Source organism: Panulirus ornatus, chromosome 31, assembly GCF_036320965.1.
Source record: "Panulirus ornatus isolate Po-2019 chromosome 31, ASM3632096v1, whole genome shotgun sequence".
Taxonomy (NCBI): domain Eukaryota; kingdom Metazoa; phylum Arthropoda; class Malacostraca; order Decapoda; family Palinuridae; genus Panulirus; species Panulirus ornatus.
The window spans coordinates 13,811,943-13,829,658 of NC_092254.1; the positions used below are offsets into that span (position 1 = coordinate 13,811,943).

A 17,716-nucleotide genomic window follows, 5' to 3' on the forward strand; every position below is an offset into this window, starting at 1 on the left:
AATTCCTCCAGTTTTTCTCCATTCAAACTTACCTCCCAATTGATTTGTCCCTCAACCCTACTGTACCTAATAACCTTGCTCTTATTCACATTTACTCTCAGCTTTCTTCTTTCACACACTTTACCAAACCCAGTCATAAGTTTCTGCATTTTCTCACATGAATCAGCCACCAGCGAACAACAACTGACTCACTTCCCAAGCTCTCTCATCCACAACAGAATGCATACTTGCCCCTCTTTCCAAAACTCTTGCATTCACCTCCCTAACAACCCCATCCATAAACAAATTAAACAACTATGGAGACATCACACACCCCTGCCGCAAACCTACATTCACTGAGAACCAATCACTTTCCTCTCTTCCTACATGTACACATGCCTTACATCCTCGATAAAAACTTTTCACTGCTTCTAACAACTTACCTCTCACACCATATATTCTTAATACCTTCCACAGGGCATCTCTGTCAACGTTATCATATGTCTTCTCCAGATCCATAAATGCTACATACAAATCCATTTGCTTTTCTAAGTATTTCTCACATACATTCTACAAAGCAAACACCTGATCCACACATCCTCTACCACTTCTGAAACCACAATGCTCTTCCCCAATCTGATGCTCTGTACATGCCTTCACCCTCTCAATCAATACCCTCTCATATAATTTCCCAGGAATACTAAACAAACTTATATCTCTGTAATTTGAGCACTCACTTTTATCCCCTTTGCCTTTGTACAATGGCACTATGCAAGCATTCCACCAACCCTCAGGCATATATTAGGTATATATAAAAAACAACAGGTGGGCTATGGCACTGATTAAATGCAAGATACTCTCATGCTATCATTTAACAAAATATCACAATGTTCACTGCATATAAACCCATATTTCAATAAGTCATACAGCAGAGCCAAATCAGCAAAACTAGCAGATTCAGTCACCTTATCCTGAACAGGGTTAACCACACCCTTTCTTGTCATCACCATCACATCCTTCCATACCACCACCACTCCCTCCTTCACCACCACTATGCCTCCCTCCCAGGCCAACACACCCTCGCTCATTACACCCTTCCTCTGCAGCTACCACAACCTCCCTTACCACCACCACATCCTTCCTCACCAACACCACTCCTTCTCTGGCTATCACACCCTGAACAGCAGAACAGAAATGTTCAATGTTACGATAACAATTCATCCCTACCATATTCCCTCTTCAAACCTCCGATAGTACAAAGCCAGCCTTCCCATTTAACAATATCTTCCCAGAAATATATCATCCCAGCAGCTTTTAATTTCTATCCTGCCATTAGAATGAACGAATCATCAGTAACAATGTATGTGGGTTTGTTGTCATGCGTCTAGCTACTTCCTTGGTATGTATGTTGACATACAGACAAACAGGAAAATCTTTTTATAGTATAGATTATCCTAAAACTACTTGGCTCAAACTAAAATAATACATATCATAACTATACTTATGAATATCAGACATGATGGATTTCCATAATTCTTCAGTGCACCTACTTTTAATCCTGTTGAGCTTAGAGCCATATGCAAGGTCTGCCTGATAAGCCAGAATGAAGGTGAGTGGAAGTAAGGGGACTAACGTTCCAGGCTTCCGAGTGCGGCGGAATCTGTAATGAGCACCCAATAAATTTACTAACATATTAACACAAGCTCTCATTTATCTGAAAATTAAATGTTTCCATCAATTAAGTGTTTTGAATTTGTTACAACAATCTTTCAATTTCTCTGAAAAAGCCTACTTCTTCCTTGTTCTTCCTATTTATAACTTGTTCTCAAAACCTGTGTTTCTGTGGTGTTACTGCATTGATGGTGTCAATGAGACCATGGCAATTTCATTGTGATACACAGATACATAAATATTACATGGAGGAATACCATACATATGCAGGGCTTACTTTCATAAGGATATGGGTGAACTTCCACACCAAACAAAACAAAACAAAAGCACTTTTTCCTTTAAAAATCTTTAATGAAAAAAGGGAAAAGAATATAAGGAAAAAAATATCCTGGCACATATCATATAAAATATTGAGCTGCTATAGATTCAAATATACCTGTATCATCATATATAACAAAAAGTGTTCAAGTACCTGCCTCCCACTAGTTACTTGAAGCTCACACATTTTACAGATTGCAGGTGCCACTTGAAGGTCATTACAGACGGCGAGAAAATAAGATGTCTCAAAAAAGGAACTAGAAAAGGGAAATTTTATACCTATATAAAGAAAGGAGACCAGGAACAGGCATTGGACTACAGACTGGTCTTATGAATGGGTGTGATACGTAAAGTTCTGTAAAAGATTGTATGAAGGCAAACAGATGACCTTCTACGGAGGAGAAATTACTTGCATGAGAGACAGCATAGCTTTTGGCAATATAAGTCATGAGTAACCAACCTCTTAGAATTTTTATTAAAAGAATGAGCTCAGTCCTGGACAAAAGGGAATGCTGGGTGGACTGTTTATAACTGAACTGCCAAAAAGAATTTGACACTGTACTGCATGGGAAGCTGATTAAGAAAGCTGATAAAAATTATTTCAGTGGGAGGGAACAAAGGATTCATGTTAGAGGAGCCTCTTTCCAATGGGTTGAAGTGACCAGCTGAGTGCCACAGGGTTTGGTTTTGGGGCCATTAATCTTCTTGATCTCTGTAAACAACTTGCCTAGAGGCAGGGACACTCCCACCTGAACATGTTTGCAGATAATGCAAAGATCATGAGGGAAGTGAAAAGTGAGGAGGACTGCATTAGCTTACAAGGGGACCTAAATAGACTTCAAAGTTAGTTTGAAACATGGTCGAAGAAATTCAACCCAAGCAAATGTAAAGTAATGAGGATGGAACAAAGGTGAAGATGACCTCAGTATACTTATTAACCAACAGGAAGCTTAAAGATTGAGTTTGAAAAGAACTAGGGGATCAATATTATCCCTTACCTGTTGCGAGAGTCCCATTTCAAGAGAATAGTTACAAAGACAATCTGTCTTCTGGCAAATATCAGAGTAGCCTTCATGTACGTGGATAAGTAAATATTTGCAAGCTATTCATACCGTGAATATGGCTAAAAAAGTAGAATACGTTTCTTAAGTTTGTTCACGGTACCTAATGAAGCACAAAGAGCTGACAGAGAAGGTTAAGAGGACAAAAAAGACAGTACCAGAATTAAGAGAGATGCATTTCAAAGAAAGGCTGGAAACTTTAATTTTACCAACCCTGGAAGAGAGAAGAGTGAGGGGTGACCTAATCACAATTCATAAGTTTATATATATGATTGACTACATGAAAAGCAAACAGTCTGTTCTTCAGGAGATGTAAGGATGAATCAATCAGAGAACACAATGTGAAACTTAGAAAATAAAAAAAATTGTTTACCAGTAATGAATGAGGAACAGAATAACTAATGCCATGGATACCACAGACAGCACATGTAAGTTTATGAGGTTGCACAACAGTAAAGAGCATTCAACTGACAGGACCCTTACCAGAGTAAAACTCCCTTCCTATACAGCACAAATGGGTACTTACAAATAGGTAAGTAGATCTCAAACTTTTTAAGAATGATTGTCATCATGTTAAGTTACTGGAACAATAGATACTTACATCTCAAACTTTTCAAAAATGATTGTCATCATGTTCAGTTACTGGAACAATCATTAAAAGTGATTACAACTTATTCAAACAGTAAGTTTAAACCCAGCATTACAATACCATATCTCAGTAATTTACTGGTACCTTATCTATAGATCCCTTTAACTTTCAAAAAAATACATAAAAACTATATCTATTTATTCATTATACTTTGTTGCTGTCTCCCGCGTTAGCGAGGTAGTGTAAGGAAACGGACGAAAGAATGGCCCAACCCACCCACATACACATGTATATACATACACATCCACACATGCACATATACATACCTATGCATCTCAACGTATACATATATATACATACACACTCAGACATATACATATACACACATGTACATAATTCATAGCTCCCTTTCCACATCCAGGTCCCACAAAACTTTCCATGGTTTACCCTAGACACTTCACATGCCCTGGTTCAATCCAGTGACAGCACGTCGACCCCAGTATACCACATCATTCCAATTCACTCTATTCCTTGCACGCCTTTCGCCCTCCTGCATGTTCAAGCCTTGATCACTCAAAATCTTTTTCACTCCATCTTTCCACCTCCAATTTGGTCTCCCACTTCTCCTCATTCCCTCTACCTCTGACACATATATTCTCTGTCAATCTTTCCTCACTCTTTCTCTCCATGTGACCAAAATCATTTCAAAACAGTCTCATCTGCTCTCTCAACCACACTCTTTTTATCACCACACATCTTTCTTACCCTTTCATTACTCACTCGATCAAACCATCTCACACCACATATTGTCCTCAAACATCTCATTTCCAGCACACCCACCCTACCCAGCACAACTCTATCTATAGCCCATGCCTCACAACCATAAAACATTGTTGGAACTACTATTCCTTCAAACATACTATCCTTTTTACATATTCCATACTCAAAAAACAGATTTGCAACTTCCAGTCTCCTTAGATCTATCATTTGGAAAATACAGCCTACTGTTCAAAGCTAGCACTCATACATCCCAAATCAACAACAAATGCCTCAGAATAATCAAAACTCACCCAGTGATCATTCCTATTGCAGCAACAGCATAAAAAGCTCCAAACCAATACAAGAGCTCTCGGGAACGTGCAATTTGCATAGACATCATTTTCTCACGCATTTCATTCTGCATGTGGATCTGCCTCTCAAGCTGAAATACAAAAATTACTTTATGCCACACAAAAATAACATCAAAACATGTGAATGTTACCATTAGTTATTCAAATATTCCTTGTCAATACAATATAATCTACCATCAAAAACTGGATAGATAAATTTGAAAATTTAGTGAAAGTAAATATACACAATTGGAAAGACCACCTGTGGTGATGGTTACCTGAACTCTCTGCGTCTCTAACATAAACTCCTGGTTTTTACGAGTAGCTTCCAACATTGACTTGTTTACATTACCCATCTTGAATAAGAAGGATGATATCTGCAACTGTACCAAAAAGAATTACTCCAATAATTCAAGAACATAAAAATCTATAAAAATTTTGTACACTATATTTAAGGAAAAGAATATCTGCATTCATACTCTTAAACATATGGTCAGAACTATTCTACTGATTAAAGAGAATCAAAATTGCATTTGACTTATGAATCATTCCAAGAACAAATATGCCAAAGATATCTAAAGGGCTGAAATAATAAGTAATGATGATTTAAACATTAAATTCTCTCCTTTTACCAAACACTTTCTCTCAGGTTCCAAGCTCGATCCATTCATAAGTTTCTCCTGGTTATAATATTTAGAAGGCTAATGACCTCATGTGAGACCTATGATTTAAGTGGTTGATCTCATATGAGAACCATTCATGAAATGGCAACCTCCAACTTAAGGCACAATAGGCATAATTTATGGATATGGAAGAAATGGGTATCATTGGACTCCTGTTACTTAATATAACTGATTTAGATTCTTGGGGTTTGATAAAGAGTATTTCTTTTTATCATTATGGTACATTAATATATGAGATAATGGGGAGCGATATGATGATTAGGATAAATGTAGGGTGTAGGGTAAGAGTGAAACACTTCTAGAAATCAAAAGAACCAATAAAAATACAGGTCAAAGTGTCAGTCGATAGGGGCCAAATTATTGGCTGGTAGGGGGCCAAATGTCAGTCAATCTAAGCATATGAAGTGTCAACAGTGGCCATATTGTTAATGCCCTTGAATATGGGTGGGAAATACAGTGTTGCATCACTGGAGGAGTAAGGAAAAACATATGTAATACTAAAAGATGCGGGAAATAGTGAATAGTATAAGAAAAAAAATACTAAAAGTGACCCAGGCAACAAACAAAATTTATGTTTACACATGCAGCTTATAGCTTTACTGTATGGATTTCATGATTTGTGATCCATCAAAATCTGAAAGGTTTGCCTTAGGAATCAGGTCTCCCTTACAACAAAATCCCAGAGAATTGCTATAGGATCCATATAATATAACAGTATTGCTGAAGAGACCCATTCGACTAATACATCTTTTGGATTTCTAAAGATTTTGTGGAGGAAGCTGAAACTACTGTCGTGCTCACTACTATATCACGAATGTAGGGCATCATATCAGGATAGGGATTGTAAGAGAGTATCATAGAAATACAAATAGAAAAGCAATAAACTGCTAGAAAAAAATTATAAACATCATTTGTCAATTGGGTCTCTTACAGTATTACTGATACATTTCATTGACCCTACTGTAATCCTCTTGGATTTCATTGTTTTGGAAGACCCTTATCCATCCCATAAATAAGATGAATATTCAAGATGATGCCAATTTCTTAATGGTTTCTGAAGAAATAGTGATGTGAATATCTGGGATAAGACCTTTTCCTGGTCGCTTTTGTAAGGTCAAATGTATCTTCATCTCCTGGCTTTACATCATATTCAAATCTTTTGCACTTTGCCATTTGTTTGGCAATGTGCTTTACACTACATACTCAGAGATAATAATTATGCAGAACTAATTATATTCAAGGCATTTTTACCTAGCAAATAATCATGAACAATCAGAACTTTTTTCATTATCATCGAACTTATAGTAAATCAAGAATGCTAAGGGAAATCAAGTGAGGACTGTCATGTCATGCTGTTTATAGACATGTTTCACTGACTTTCATGATAGATAACTCAACAATACCCCTACTTTCATATCTTTTAGTACTTTAATCCTATACATTATCATACAGTTGCTTCATGTCGCCGTATCTCATCGAAATGACAGTCCATTGAAATATATTTCTTCCATTTTCACATTACTCCTGTAGCGCCCGTGAAGTAATCTAGTACATCAGGTGCCTTTCTTTACCGACATTCCAATGAATTTCCATAATAGAAATGTATTTCTCGACAACACCCTCATCACTTACCGAAAATAGTAGTTTGGTGATGAAATCAAACTTGATGGTGCAAGTGCAAAACGAAGCCAATGGAAGCGGGAAGGAAGCTGGAAAAAGCAATTTCAATTATTCATACTTTAGTTATTCCTTCTGTCTCCTGCCGTTTAACTTAATGTTAAAAAATTCTCGATTTTTGCACTTCTCCTCTTTGTTCCATATATTTCTTTTAAGAGGTTAAGTTCTCCAAGTGTCCCCCTCACCCCTCACCCAGCAATCAGCTGATACCATAACAAACACTACAGGTCAATATTTTCCTCATAAAGCAATCTGTTATATCAGGAAGGACACTGCATAGAAATTCAAGTAAAATTAATTGAAGGTATTAGTTTTGATGATACACCATATCTAAACCTAATACAGCATTGGTTCGGTTGAGGAGACGAAGTCAAAGTATTTAAGAGATGTAAAATTCATTTTCGCAATCTTGAGATCAAAGGCGCCAAATTTCAAACCGTGTATGAATGACGGAATACATGTTAACAGTAGATAACAAAAGACCTGATAATCATGTAATGAACCTTATATGGGATACTCAATTATCTATTCAGCAAAAATCAGATCTATCCGTACAGAAGGATGAACATAATAGATATTTAAAACAATTACAATTACCCATGGATAATATATGTTTCTTGTAAAGTTACAAAACCAAAGCATAAAATACATTCTCTCGGGTGTCAGGATATGAGGGAGGCTGTGGTTCATATATGAATTCTTTGACTGGCGTATCAACGGAAGGTAAGGTGCAACTCATCATCATGGATCATCCGTCCAGCTCATCAAGAGCCAAAACTCGGAAGGAATGGATCCACTGGCTTCCTTTCTATGTTGTACATGAACGTAAGTAAACATACAGCAGACTTATATCCATCAAGTCTATTACTCCATCGATTTAATGTACTACGGCTGTCTTAGTGTATCGTCTTAGCTTAGCCTTTGCTTAAGGAGTCATCAACCAACTTGGAACAGAGAGGCAGCTAGTTGATCGTCGGATACCTTAAGGCTTGAGTGTTGTCTGGATTTGCTCTGCTTATGATTATCCAACTGCTAGCAAAGAAGCACTTCAATTCATTCAAAATGAAGGAAACTCCCTGTCCAAGGGAACATACGTGAGCATTCCAAAGATAGAGAACAATTGGCATACAAACTCCCTCAGTCCGTGTAGACATAGAACAGGAGAGGGGAAATTGGAAAGCGGGAAGGGTTATGAATCATCAGGAATTAAGTCGATTAGAGGGAGCAGGGAGAGGTTCTTTAGCCTGAACATGTCTTAAATGGGTACGTTGCTTTAATTAGGGGAGACAAGGGAGTCCAATAGTTTCGGAGCCAGCACTAAGCGCACACAGGACAAGAGACCTTATTTGGTGAAGACAATTTTCTCCACCGAATTCACACATCAGCAGACCATTGGATCCTAACGAAGCTGTTTCTGATAATGGGAAATAGATACACATGGATCAGTGTGAGGGGAGTGGAAAGACGGAAGTTTTTCGGAGGAAGATCTGTAAGCCTATCATGCAATAAGGTGCAAATAATGTCAGGCGTGGACGTGAAGCGCAATATTCATCGTCTTTGCTTACACGCACCTATGGTACTGCTTCAACTACTCTAACTGGTACATTAGATGTCACTATGGTGCTTTTAGCATATGAAGCCCTTCATATAAGAACACAGATAAGTAAAGATGAAAAGACGGACAATGGACAAAGACCTATTTTTGTACAGAACTACTCAGAATGTCAAGCCCATCTTTCCAGATGCAGGCAGTTTTTTTTCTTTTTTTTTTATATGACCGAGTCACTTGTAGAGCAAGCGTTTTTCAAGGTCTTCTAAGATGAAATGAATATATGGTACGAATATTAATGAAAAAAAAACAAACTAATCAGAACTCTTCGGGTGTTTGTAGACCTGAGTTTTAAATGTATAAAGGTTACAGAAGGGAAAGATGAACGGAGGCAGAGAATTCTGCATTTTCACTGTTCAAGGGAAGGAGTTATCAAAATGATCAATCCTGGTGTGGCTAGTCTTCACATTAAAACTCTAGAAGCAACAGCCAGTGGCGATTCACGGGTCCAATCCTTGGTGGAAGGGACAAGCAGATAGCTTACATGAGCAGTGGCCAAAATCATACCTGCAGAATAAGCAGAGTAACAACATCACAGTGGGCAGAGGATCTATCCCCTCTACGGATAAGGTAATGCATAGAGAATTAATGAGACGAAAACTTGATTCCACACTAGTTGGTAAAGTAATGAAGAAAGATCTACTCTAAATATATGAGCAGCACTCAGTACCCGGGCGAATAAAACACATGAATATATGGAATAGCTGCTCAAGAAAAATAATTTCGGCACCTTTACAAAACTCTCCTAACTTCTAGGAAGCAGATTTTGTTATGTTAACTATGTGGGGTCTTCAGAAAAGAGTAGAGGATAAGGTTAAACCCTACATGCTATGATATTGCAGAGCTGAATTGTGGTTTTGATTCTTAAAGGGAGACATAGGGATAAATTACGTTTCAGCACTAATGAATGTTCGAAGGTTATTGTTTCCCCTATCCTACATGCTGCAGAGTTCAGAAATGAGAGAGGAAACATGGTCATTATGTGACAGATCGAGTAAGGAGAAAGAAGGGGCTTCGGCTCCACCAGGATCGTCCCTGTTAAAGGCTAACCAAACCTTGTCGTGCATCGAATTTCCCTGTGCTGAGGATCTCAGCGAATGGATGTGAAGAGATCAGAGTTCTGTGGCAAAAGTTAAATAGGTAGGGTGGAGGAGAGTGGGAAGTAAACAAAATCCGGTCATAGAGGGTAGAGAGGTTTTGAGCCACATGATATCATAGTTGAATCAAGATCCACGAGACGTGCCATAGGTATCTTTGTACTACAACAGGCAAACTCCACTAAACTCCGTATATATACAAGATTATGAGACAGGGGAACACGAGTCACATACAGATAATAATAACTTCAAACAATATCCGAGCCCTCCTGGAACGGCAGCACTACAGGACTTATGGCTTACGTATTCTGCTCTTGCAAAAGCAGCGGTCTGCCAAGTTGCTTCATACCTTTGTGGCTTAGTTCATGTTGATGTCGCTGCTGTGTTGCCTTATTTACTGCTCTTTCCGTCCTCACATTTGCTGTGAAATTAGACATACTCCTGACTATCGGTGTCATACACTAACTTTCTAAGGTAACACCGTATGATGCACAGGTAACAGCACTATAACCAAGAAAATGTTCTGGTAGTAAGGTAATATTAACGATTACACGAGCCAATTGGGGTACTTGCTGTATTGTGGCTGTCTTTTTCGAACATGGAATTGTGCATCGTCTGTCATTACCACCTCTTCACATGGTTTTGTATTATGTATTCTCAACTGGAGTCTTCTAAATCTACCGCCATACCTAAAATATTGATATGATGTGCCTCATTGTGGCATTTAATCAATGAAATGTTTTGAGTATTCAGCTGAATATCGTTGATAATTCTAATGTTAATGCAGATGATTTTCTATGAATATCAACATATTTCATGTATAAAATGATTTAGTAAATATTTATATTTACTACCCCTTTTTCTCAATTGAAAGCTTGTTCCTCATTGGGTGATGCGCCATCGTCATTAAATGAAAGATTGCCTCTTATTGGGCTTCGGTACAGCACATTCTATGTTGAGTTCATCGTGGGACAAGTGAATTAACAAAATTACCTCCATAATGTCAGTGAAAAATATTGTTTCACAGCAGGAATTTTCAGAGCTCGAAAAGTAAGTTACTTCAGTTTATAGATCCTGGGTTGTCGGTAGTGTAACTGACATTCTAACCAAGCTGACGTGAGGAGCTTCATACAGTTAGCTACTAAGAAGGGTCGAAATGTTACCCTAAGACTATACACGAAAGATAGGAAAGACTGGACCTTTTGGTGCTCATGATGGTCACGGGCCTGAGAGACAGATGGTGCTGGTAGTATATATGAAACCTCGTCAGTTTGTCTACCAAATCTTGCAATTTGACTACCGTCTATATTGCACACGTCACCCATGCCTCATTAGTGCTTGGTCTAGAAATGAAAAGAAACACACCCGAATTAGATATTTCATCGATACCCATGAGACTAGGAACTGAAATTCCTGTTCAGTACGGCTGAATGCAGTGACTTAACTGCTTTTTTGGGATGTACCTTCATTAAATTAGTGCTATTTAGCTGTGCACTTATGACTTAAGATGGCTTATATGGACCTATTATCAGCAATGAGTTTACTTGTGAATATTAAGTAAGATGGCTTATACGGAACAAATGTAAGCCATGTGGTTGTGCACTTGTTTTAAGCAATTATAGATCGGCTATTCATGCTGATGACAGGAGTGGTAGTAATTTTTTTGGGAAGTGCTTAGTCTTCAAGTTATAGGCCCTAAAAATTAGCTTTACGGTCTTGATACTCTAAAAGAGGGCAGGGCTTTGGAGGAGGAGGAATGTGTGGGATTAAACACTTAAAGAACGCAGCATGCATCTGTAATATTTCACAGGACTTACCTTCACCACCTCCTCATGGAAATTGCCCAATTTCATTGAATCTTTCAACCTGTATACCTGAAAAAGAATTTAGATATGATGTAATGAACTGGATAGGTGCAGGGGAATAGAGAAGTTTAACATCTAAACAAGTTGAATATTGTTGTTGAATTATTAAAACTGATTGCATATCTTCAAAAGAATTGTTTGAATCCTTCAACCTTTACACTCAAACAAATGAATATAAAAAATGCAATAGAAGCAAGAAACCAAAAACGTAATGAAAATATCCTGAAGTATGCTTCCAGATGTATTAGCAATGATGTCGTAAAAGGTCAGAAATGTGATAGTAGCGAGCAAGAGTTAGTACAAAATGATCGTGGTGAAGTAAAGAAATACTGATTTTTTCTAAGACACTAAAAACCATCAGTATCAAACTTAGGCAATATGTGACATAATTTTAAAGTATATATCTGTCATTTTCTATTATCTTGGGCGATTCAGTAGTGGACAAGACTAGAATATTGAAAGATATTGACAAAAGGATGACTGAAATTGGATTTTGATTATCATAACCCCTATTCTTAAGGACGATCCTTAAGTTTCAGGCCCAATCAACAGATTGAACTGATGTGGGATTTTGTGTAGCATGCTTTACTTAATGTTTTTCATGTTAGTATTCCTAGCTTACATATATAGAGCATGAATACATACTACATTTATCAGTTTCTATCCCCCTATCCTTAAACTGCTAAACACTTTAACAAACACCAATGGGTAAAGTGATAAATTTTTCGTTAAGGTATTATTTGCCTTACATTACCACGAGAAAATTATTTATCAGCCCTCCTGCATGATAAAAAGGTAAATGTCTCTTGACACATTTGACTGATTTACTTGTGGACAAGATTAAGATATTGAAAATATAGATAAAAGTATTATCCCCCTACCCCTGCAACCTTTTAGTCAGGCCCTATTATTTGACAGCATTGACTCAGGATAGTGTGTCACACACTTTATGTAATGTTTTTGAGCTCGTTTTTCTATCTTTGATATGCATTCTGTGGTGCTATTGGTCCCCTTTAGAAACTGGCATAAACATGCCAACAGCACCCCACAAAACAATGACAGAAGCCTGCTAGCAATCTCTACCAGTTGTCATCCAAAGCTAATATTCAGGCTCATCTTGAAACTCTCCCAAAATGTTATATGTCAACCTCATCCTTGACCTTGCTCTCAGCCTCACCAAGCTGCCACAAACGAGATCTAGAGTTACAGAACAAATAACTACTCACTATAAAATGACATGTGAAATAACATAAAACCTCAATCTTTATATCATACGTTAATAGTGAAGACTGGCTTAAGTTGATGTTTTCTAACATTTTCCTGTGGGGTGCTGCTGGCATTTTCACACAACTGTCCCCAAAGCACTGGTAGCACTTTGGCCCCTTATTGCCTGAGGTGCCCTTCTTGCCAATGTCAGAAAACAACAGTCCAGGTCATTCTTCAAACATTTACATTGGCCTGCTGATATCCTGTCAGGCAAATCTCCACTGGGGCACTTATAGCAGTTGTTAAGGTTAAGGGTGATAGTAAAGATAATGTCAGTGGGAAGATTGTTGGTGATTGTGCAGCATGTCAGAAGGTTTGGTTTGGGTGACAGAGGGAAAAGATTTCTGTTTCTTGATAATTGTTATGTGGGTTATAGCTGGTGTGTTTAAATCAGTTTCCTTTTTCCTTCAGGGTTCCATTGGCATTTTCTCACAGTCCTGTCAGTCTTTTGGGGCACTTCTGACATGGTGTATCAAGCAAATAGGGAGCACGGGGAAGGTTATGTAGCAGGTTGCTGCTTGTCTGGCCTGCAGTATCCTATGCCTCTGGGCAAAGCAAACAGAAACCCAGAAAATGAACCCAGAAAAATAGTTGCTACCAAGGTTGTCAATTTCATAGAGTTTGATTCACATTGTGCCAAGGCATCATCAATTTTGTCATTATCTAAAGCGCTGGCCATATGCATGTAAGTTGTAGGGTATTGTAACTGTGGAACAAAGATGGTGTGTTATAAGTGCCAAAATATTGTGAATGATAACAACACACACTTTTATAACAACTTCATATCACTTTTACAGAGGTATGAGATATTCATTGTTCACAGTGTCATGGACACATTTATCGCAAAAGACTACAGTGGTTCTCACACAAATGATGGTAACAAGTTTGACCTTGTGAAATATTGTAAAGTACTCCAATAAGCAATTTACAAATAGTTTTATAAGTGAATATTTGCTGCACAATTGAGGGCAGGAGTGTGTAAGAGGAAGGAGAGAAAACATTTAAGAGCTACTGCAGTGAATTTTTTGGCATGGCTGCTGGAAGGTGACTAATACATTTACAATAAGCTCTATGAAGGGTTGCCTTATTTCTTATTAGTGTTGGATTACCAAGAGAGAGCAGGACAGGCCAGCGTTTCATGCATTAAGCTTTATTACTTAATTTTAGGTGAGTTTTTCTTTTGAGTAACTTGACAGTCACATCAGATGCAAAGTGGTTGAGACTAGTTGATGCAATATTTGTGTCATATTGTGTGAGGATATTAGGAGTTGAGTGGTTAATTTTGTGGTGACTACTTTGAAGTATGTCATTAAGTATGTTTTTGGTGCTGATGAAGAAATTAAGTAGTTGATTTTTCATCAAATTAGTTCATAGGTTAAGCTTAGCCAGAGCTCTTTGGAATAAGATGAATGTAAAGACACCGATGAAATATTTAGCAATATAATGCTGCTTGTTTGATATTTTTTAGCATGCAGTATTGTCTACTTAATTTTCTACTTGTTTCAGAGGTAATGGATTATTTGTGGCCCATTTTATGGCTGACTGGGCTCCACAGTGTGGTCAGATGAACGATGTTATCAGTGAGCTTAGCAAACAGCCTGAATTGAAGGTAAGTGTTAGTGTCGTATGTAAATAGCTGGGAGTTTTATCGTACTCTTTTGTAGTCTTTTTAAAAGCATGCAGGAAAACAAGTTGCTGTGTGTAGTCCTTAAAACTGGGTCTTGGCAAAGAATGCAGTACAACAATAAACTGCATCCTATCAGCTGCATTCTGAAGGCCAATCAGTCTTAGCCATCGAAAGTAAATGAACGATTGTGTTAGATATACATTAGCCATAATTGATTGTATGTAGGTAAAAGATAGGTGTACTAAAAACATGGGCAAAAAGTTGTCAGCACTGGTAGAAATCAAGGGTGTTTTAAGTAAATTCTTGTGAATCAAATAATGTAAATTGGGAAAAAGACTTTCTCTTGATTAGCCAATTTTTGAATTCAAGTCTAAGGAAACTAGTTCTCTTCTTTTCAGTTCCGCCATTGCATTGGCTCCATGAATTTGTTTACAGTTTTCATCGCCCTACTTGGAAAAGACACATATATAATAATGAGAGCACGGTAGAAGCTTCCAAGATGATTCTAAGTGTGAGAAACAAATCTTATGGGAGCTGTCTACATAACCTTTTTAGCCTGGAAAAAAGTAGGTTAAGAGCACAGGTATGATTGATACTTCTGATATCGATGTATTGGTAATATTCCTCCTTCAGTTCTATAAAGAACTTGCCTTTCATTTTTTCTGTTTTTAAAAGAGTGAAATGCCATTATGTAAAGTTAACAAAAGACACTGTACAGTATCACAGGATAATAGAGCATCTATAACTTGCCTAAAAGAATAAAAGATTGAGCTTAAACATTGCACGTATGTACACAGAACAGAAAAAGTGAGTGAAAAACTATCACTGACTCCTCATTCATTTTATCATCATTACAAAACTGGTCTTATATTAGCATATCAAGTGATAGGTATTATGATTTTAATTAAGTAAGTATCTAATAAGAATGGTATTTTATCAGATCAGAAAAATTAACCCCTAAAACATGAACTTCTTACCATGTGAGCAGACAGCTAAGCATATGTAAATACAGCCATTAGTTGCGGTGTTGTTCACAGATGGCATCGTGCATGGAGTCAAGGTAGTGCTCTCATGGATGTTAGGGCATTCCTCTGTGTTGTAGTAAAAGGAAAAGCTTTTGTGAAGCTGTGGTTCAAATCTGCCTTGTGCATCAAATGGCTTGTTGCTAAAAAGCAAATGTTGTATAGGTAACAAAGGGACCATGACCCAGAGACTTGGCTGTAATAATGATTTTCTGACTTGTTTTAAACCTCCTTAGCACCCTGGATTAAACTCATGGACATTTATGTCCTGTACTCCCATGAGTATCTTTGATATTTCTACCAGTCATATTGGAATGCCTATATTTACAGTGAATGCATCAAATAATGGCACAGCCATTGGTGGGATACAGATTGAATGGTATTATGGTATGACATCAGTGGACTGAACTAGGGCTTGTGAAATATCTGGAGTAAACCACAGAAATATCTGTGGGGCCTGGATGTGGATAGGGAGCTGTGGTTTTGATGAATTACATTTGACAGCTAGAGACTGAGTGTGAATGAATGTGGCCCTTTTTGTCTATTTTTCTGGCTCTACCTTGCTGAAGCGGGGGGGGGGGGGGTTTGCAATGCTGTTTCCTGTGGAGTGGGGTAGCTTCGGGAATGGATGAAGGCAAGCAAGGATGAATATGTACGTCTGTATATATTTATATGTCTGTGTATGACTATGTATATTTATTTATATATTGATATATAAATTTTTTTTTTTTTTTTTTTTTTTTTTTTTATACTTTGTCGCTGTCTCCCGCGTTTGCGAGGTAGCGCAAGGAAACAGACGAAAGAAATGGCCCAACCCCCCCCCCCCATACACATGTACATACACACGTCCACACACGCAAATATACATACCTACACAGCTTTCCATGGTTTACCCCAGACGCTTCACATGCCTTGATTCACTCCACTGACAGCACGTCAACCCCTGTATACCACATCGCTCCAATTCACTCTATTCCTTGCCCTCCTTACACCCTCCTGCATGTTCAGGCCCCGATCACACAAAATCTTTTTCACTCCATCTTTCCACCTCCAATTTGGTCTCCCTCTTCTCCTCGTTCCCTCCACCTCCGACACATATATCCTCTTGGTCAATCTTTCCTCACTCATTCTCTCCATGTGCCCAAACCATTTCAAAACACCCTCTTCTGCTCTCTCAACCACGCTCTTTTTATTTCCACACATCTCTCTTACCCTTACGTTACTTACTCGATCAAACCACCTCACACCACACATTGTCCTCAAACATCTCATTTCCAGCACATCCATCCTCCTGCGCACAACTCTATCCATAGCCCACGCCTCGCAACCATACAACATTGTTGGAACCACTATTCCTTCAAACATACCCATTTTTGCTTTCTGAGATAATGTTCTCGACTTCCACACATTTTTCAAGGCTCCCAAAATTTTCGCCCCCTCCCCCACCCTATGATCCACTTCCGCTTCCATGGTTCCATCCGCTGACAGATCCACTCCCAGATATCTAAAACACTTCACTTCCTCCATATATAAATATATATATATGTATGTATATGTACAAAAGCAAAGGGGATAAGAGTGAGTGCTCAAATTACAGAGGTATAAAGTTTGTTGAGTATTCCTGGTAAATTATATGGGAGGGTATTGATTGAGAGGGTGAAGGCATGTACAGAGCATCAGATTGGGGAAGAGCAGTGTGGTTTCAGAAGTGGTAGAGGATGTGTGGATCAGGTGTTTGCTTTGAAGAATGTATGTGAGAAATACTTAGAAAAGCAAATAAATTTGTATGTAGCATGTATGGATCTGGAGAAGGCATATGATAGAGTTGATAGAGATGCTCTGTGGAAGGTACTAAGAATATATGGTGTGGGAGGCAAGTTAGAAGCAGCAAAAAGTTTTTATCAAGGATGTAAGGCATGTGTACGTGTAGGAAGAGAGGAAAGTGATTGGTTCTCAGTGAATGTAGGTTTGCGGCAGGGGTGTGTGATGTCTCCATGGTTGTTTAATTTGTTTATGGATGGGGTTGTTAGGGAGGTGAATGCAAGAGTGTTGGAAAGAGGGGCAAGTATGAAGTCTGTTGGGGATGAGAGAGGTTGGGAAGTGAGTCAGTTGTTGTTCACTGATGATACAGCGCTGGTGGCTG

General features: G+C 38.1%; 2 protein-coding genes and 1 long non-coding RNA gene across 4 annotated transcripts in view; 1 reads left to right on the forward strand and 2 right to left on the reverse strand.

The window, feature by feature from the left end:
• Positions 1-7,312, reverse strand: part of LOC139758838 (plasminogen receptor (KT)-like) — a 100,437-nt gene extending 93,125 nt beyond the window's left edge. The window contains exons 1-4 of one of the 2 annotated variants that reach the window (XR_011714953.1): positions 7,043-7,308; positions 5,006-5,110; positions 4,689-4,819; positions 1,530-1,639 (exon numbers count right to left, since the gene is read on the reverse strand). Coding sequence is in view for 1 of the 2 variants with exons in the window: in XM_071680689.1 (XP_071536790.1) it covers positions 1,530-1,639; positions 4,689-4,819; positions 5,006-5,083 (319 nt within the window). In the remaining variant the exon portion in view is untranslated. Of the gene's footprint in view, positions 1-1,529; positions 1,640-4,688; positions 4,820-5,005; positions 5,111-7,042 lie in introns of both variants that reach the window. The other variant, XM_071680689.1, reaches the window with a different exon arrangement.
• A 3,373-nt stretch (positions 7,313-10,685) lies between these two features.
• Grx3 (Glutaredoxin 3) overlaps positions 10,686-17,716 on the forward strand; it is a 39,459-nt gene continuing 32,428 nt past the window's right edge. The window contains exons 1-2 of the mRNA XM_071680690.1: positions 10,686-10,843; positions 14,431-14,533. Coding sequence (XP_071536791.1) covers positions 10,794-10,843; positions 14,431-14,533 — 153 coding nt within the window. The 5' untranslated portion in view covers positions 10,686-10,793. The remainder of the gene's footprint in view (positions 10,844-14,430; positions 14,534-17,716) is intronic.
• On the reverse strand, positions 10,862-16,117 carry LOC139758840 (uncharacterized). Its single transcript, XR_011714954.1, has 3 exons — positions 15,529-16,117; positions 11,611-11,667; positions 10,862-11,136 (listed from the first exon to the last, which is right to left on the reverse strand). It is a non-coding gene; the product is annotated as an uncharacterized lncRNA (long non-coding RNA).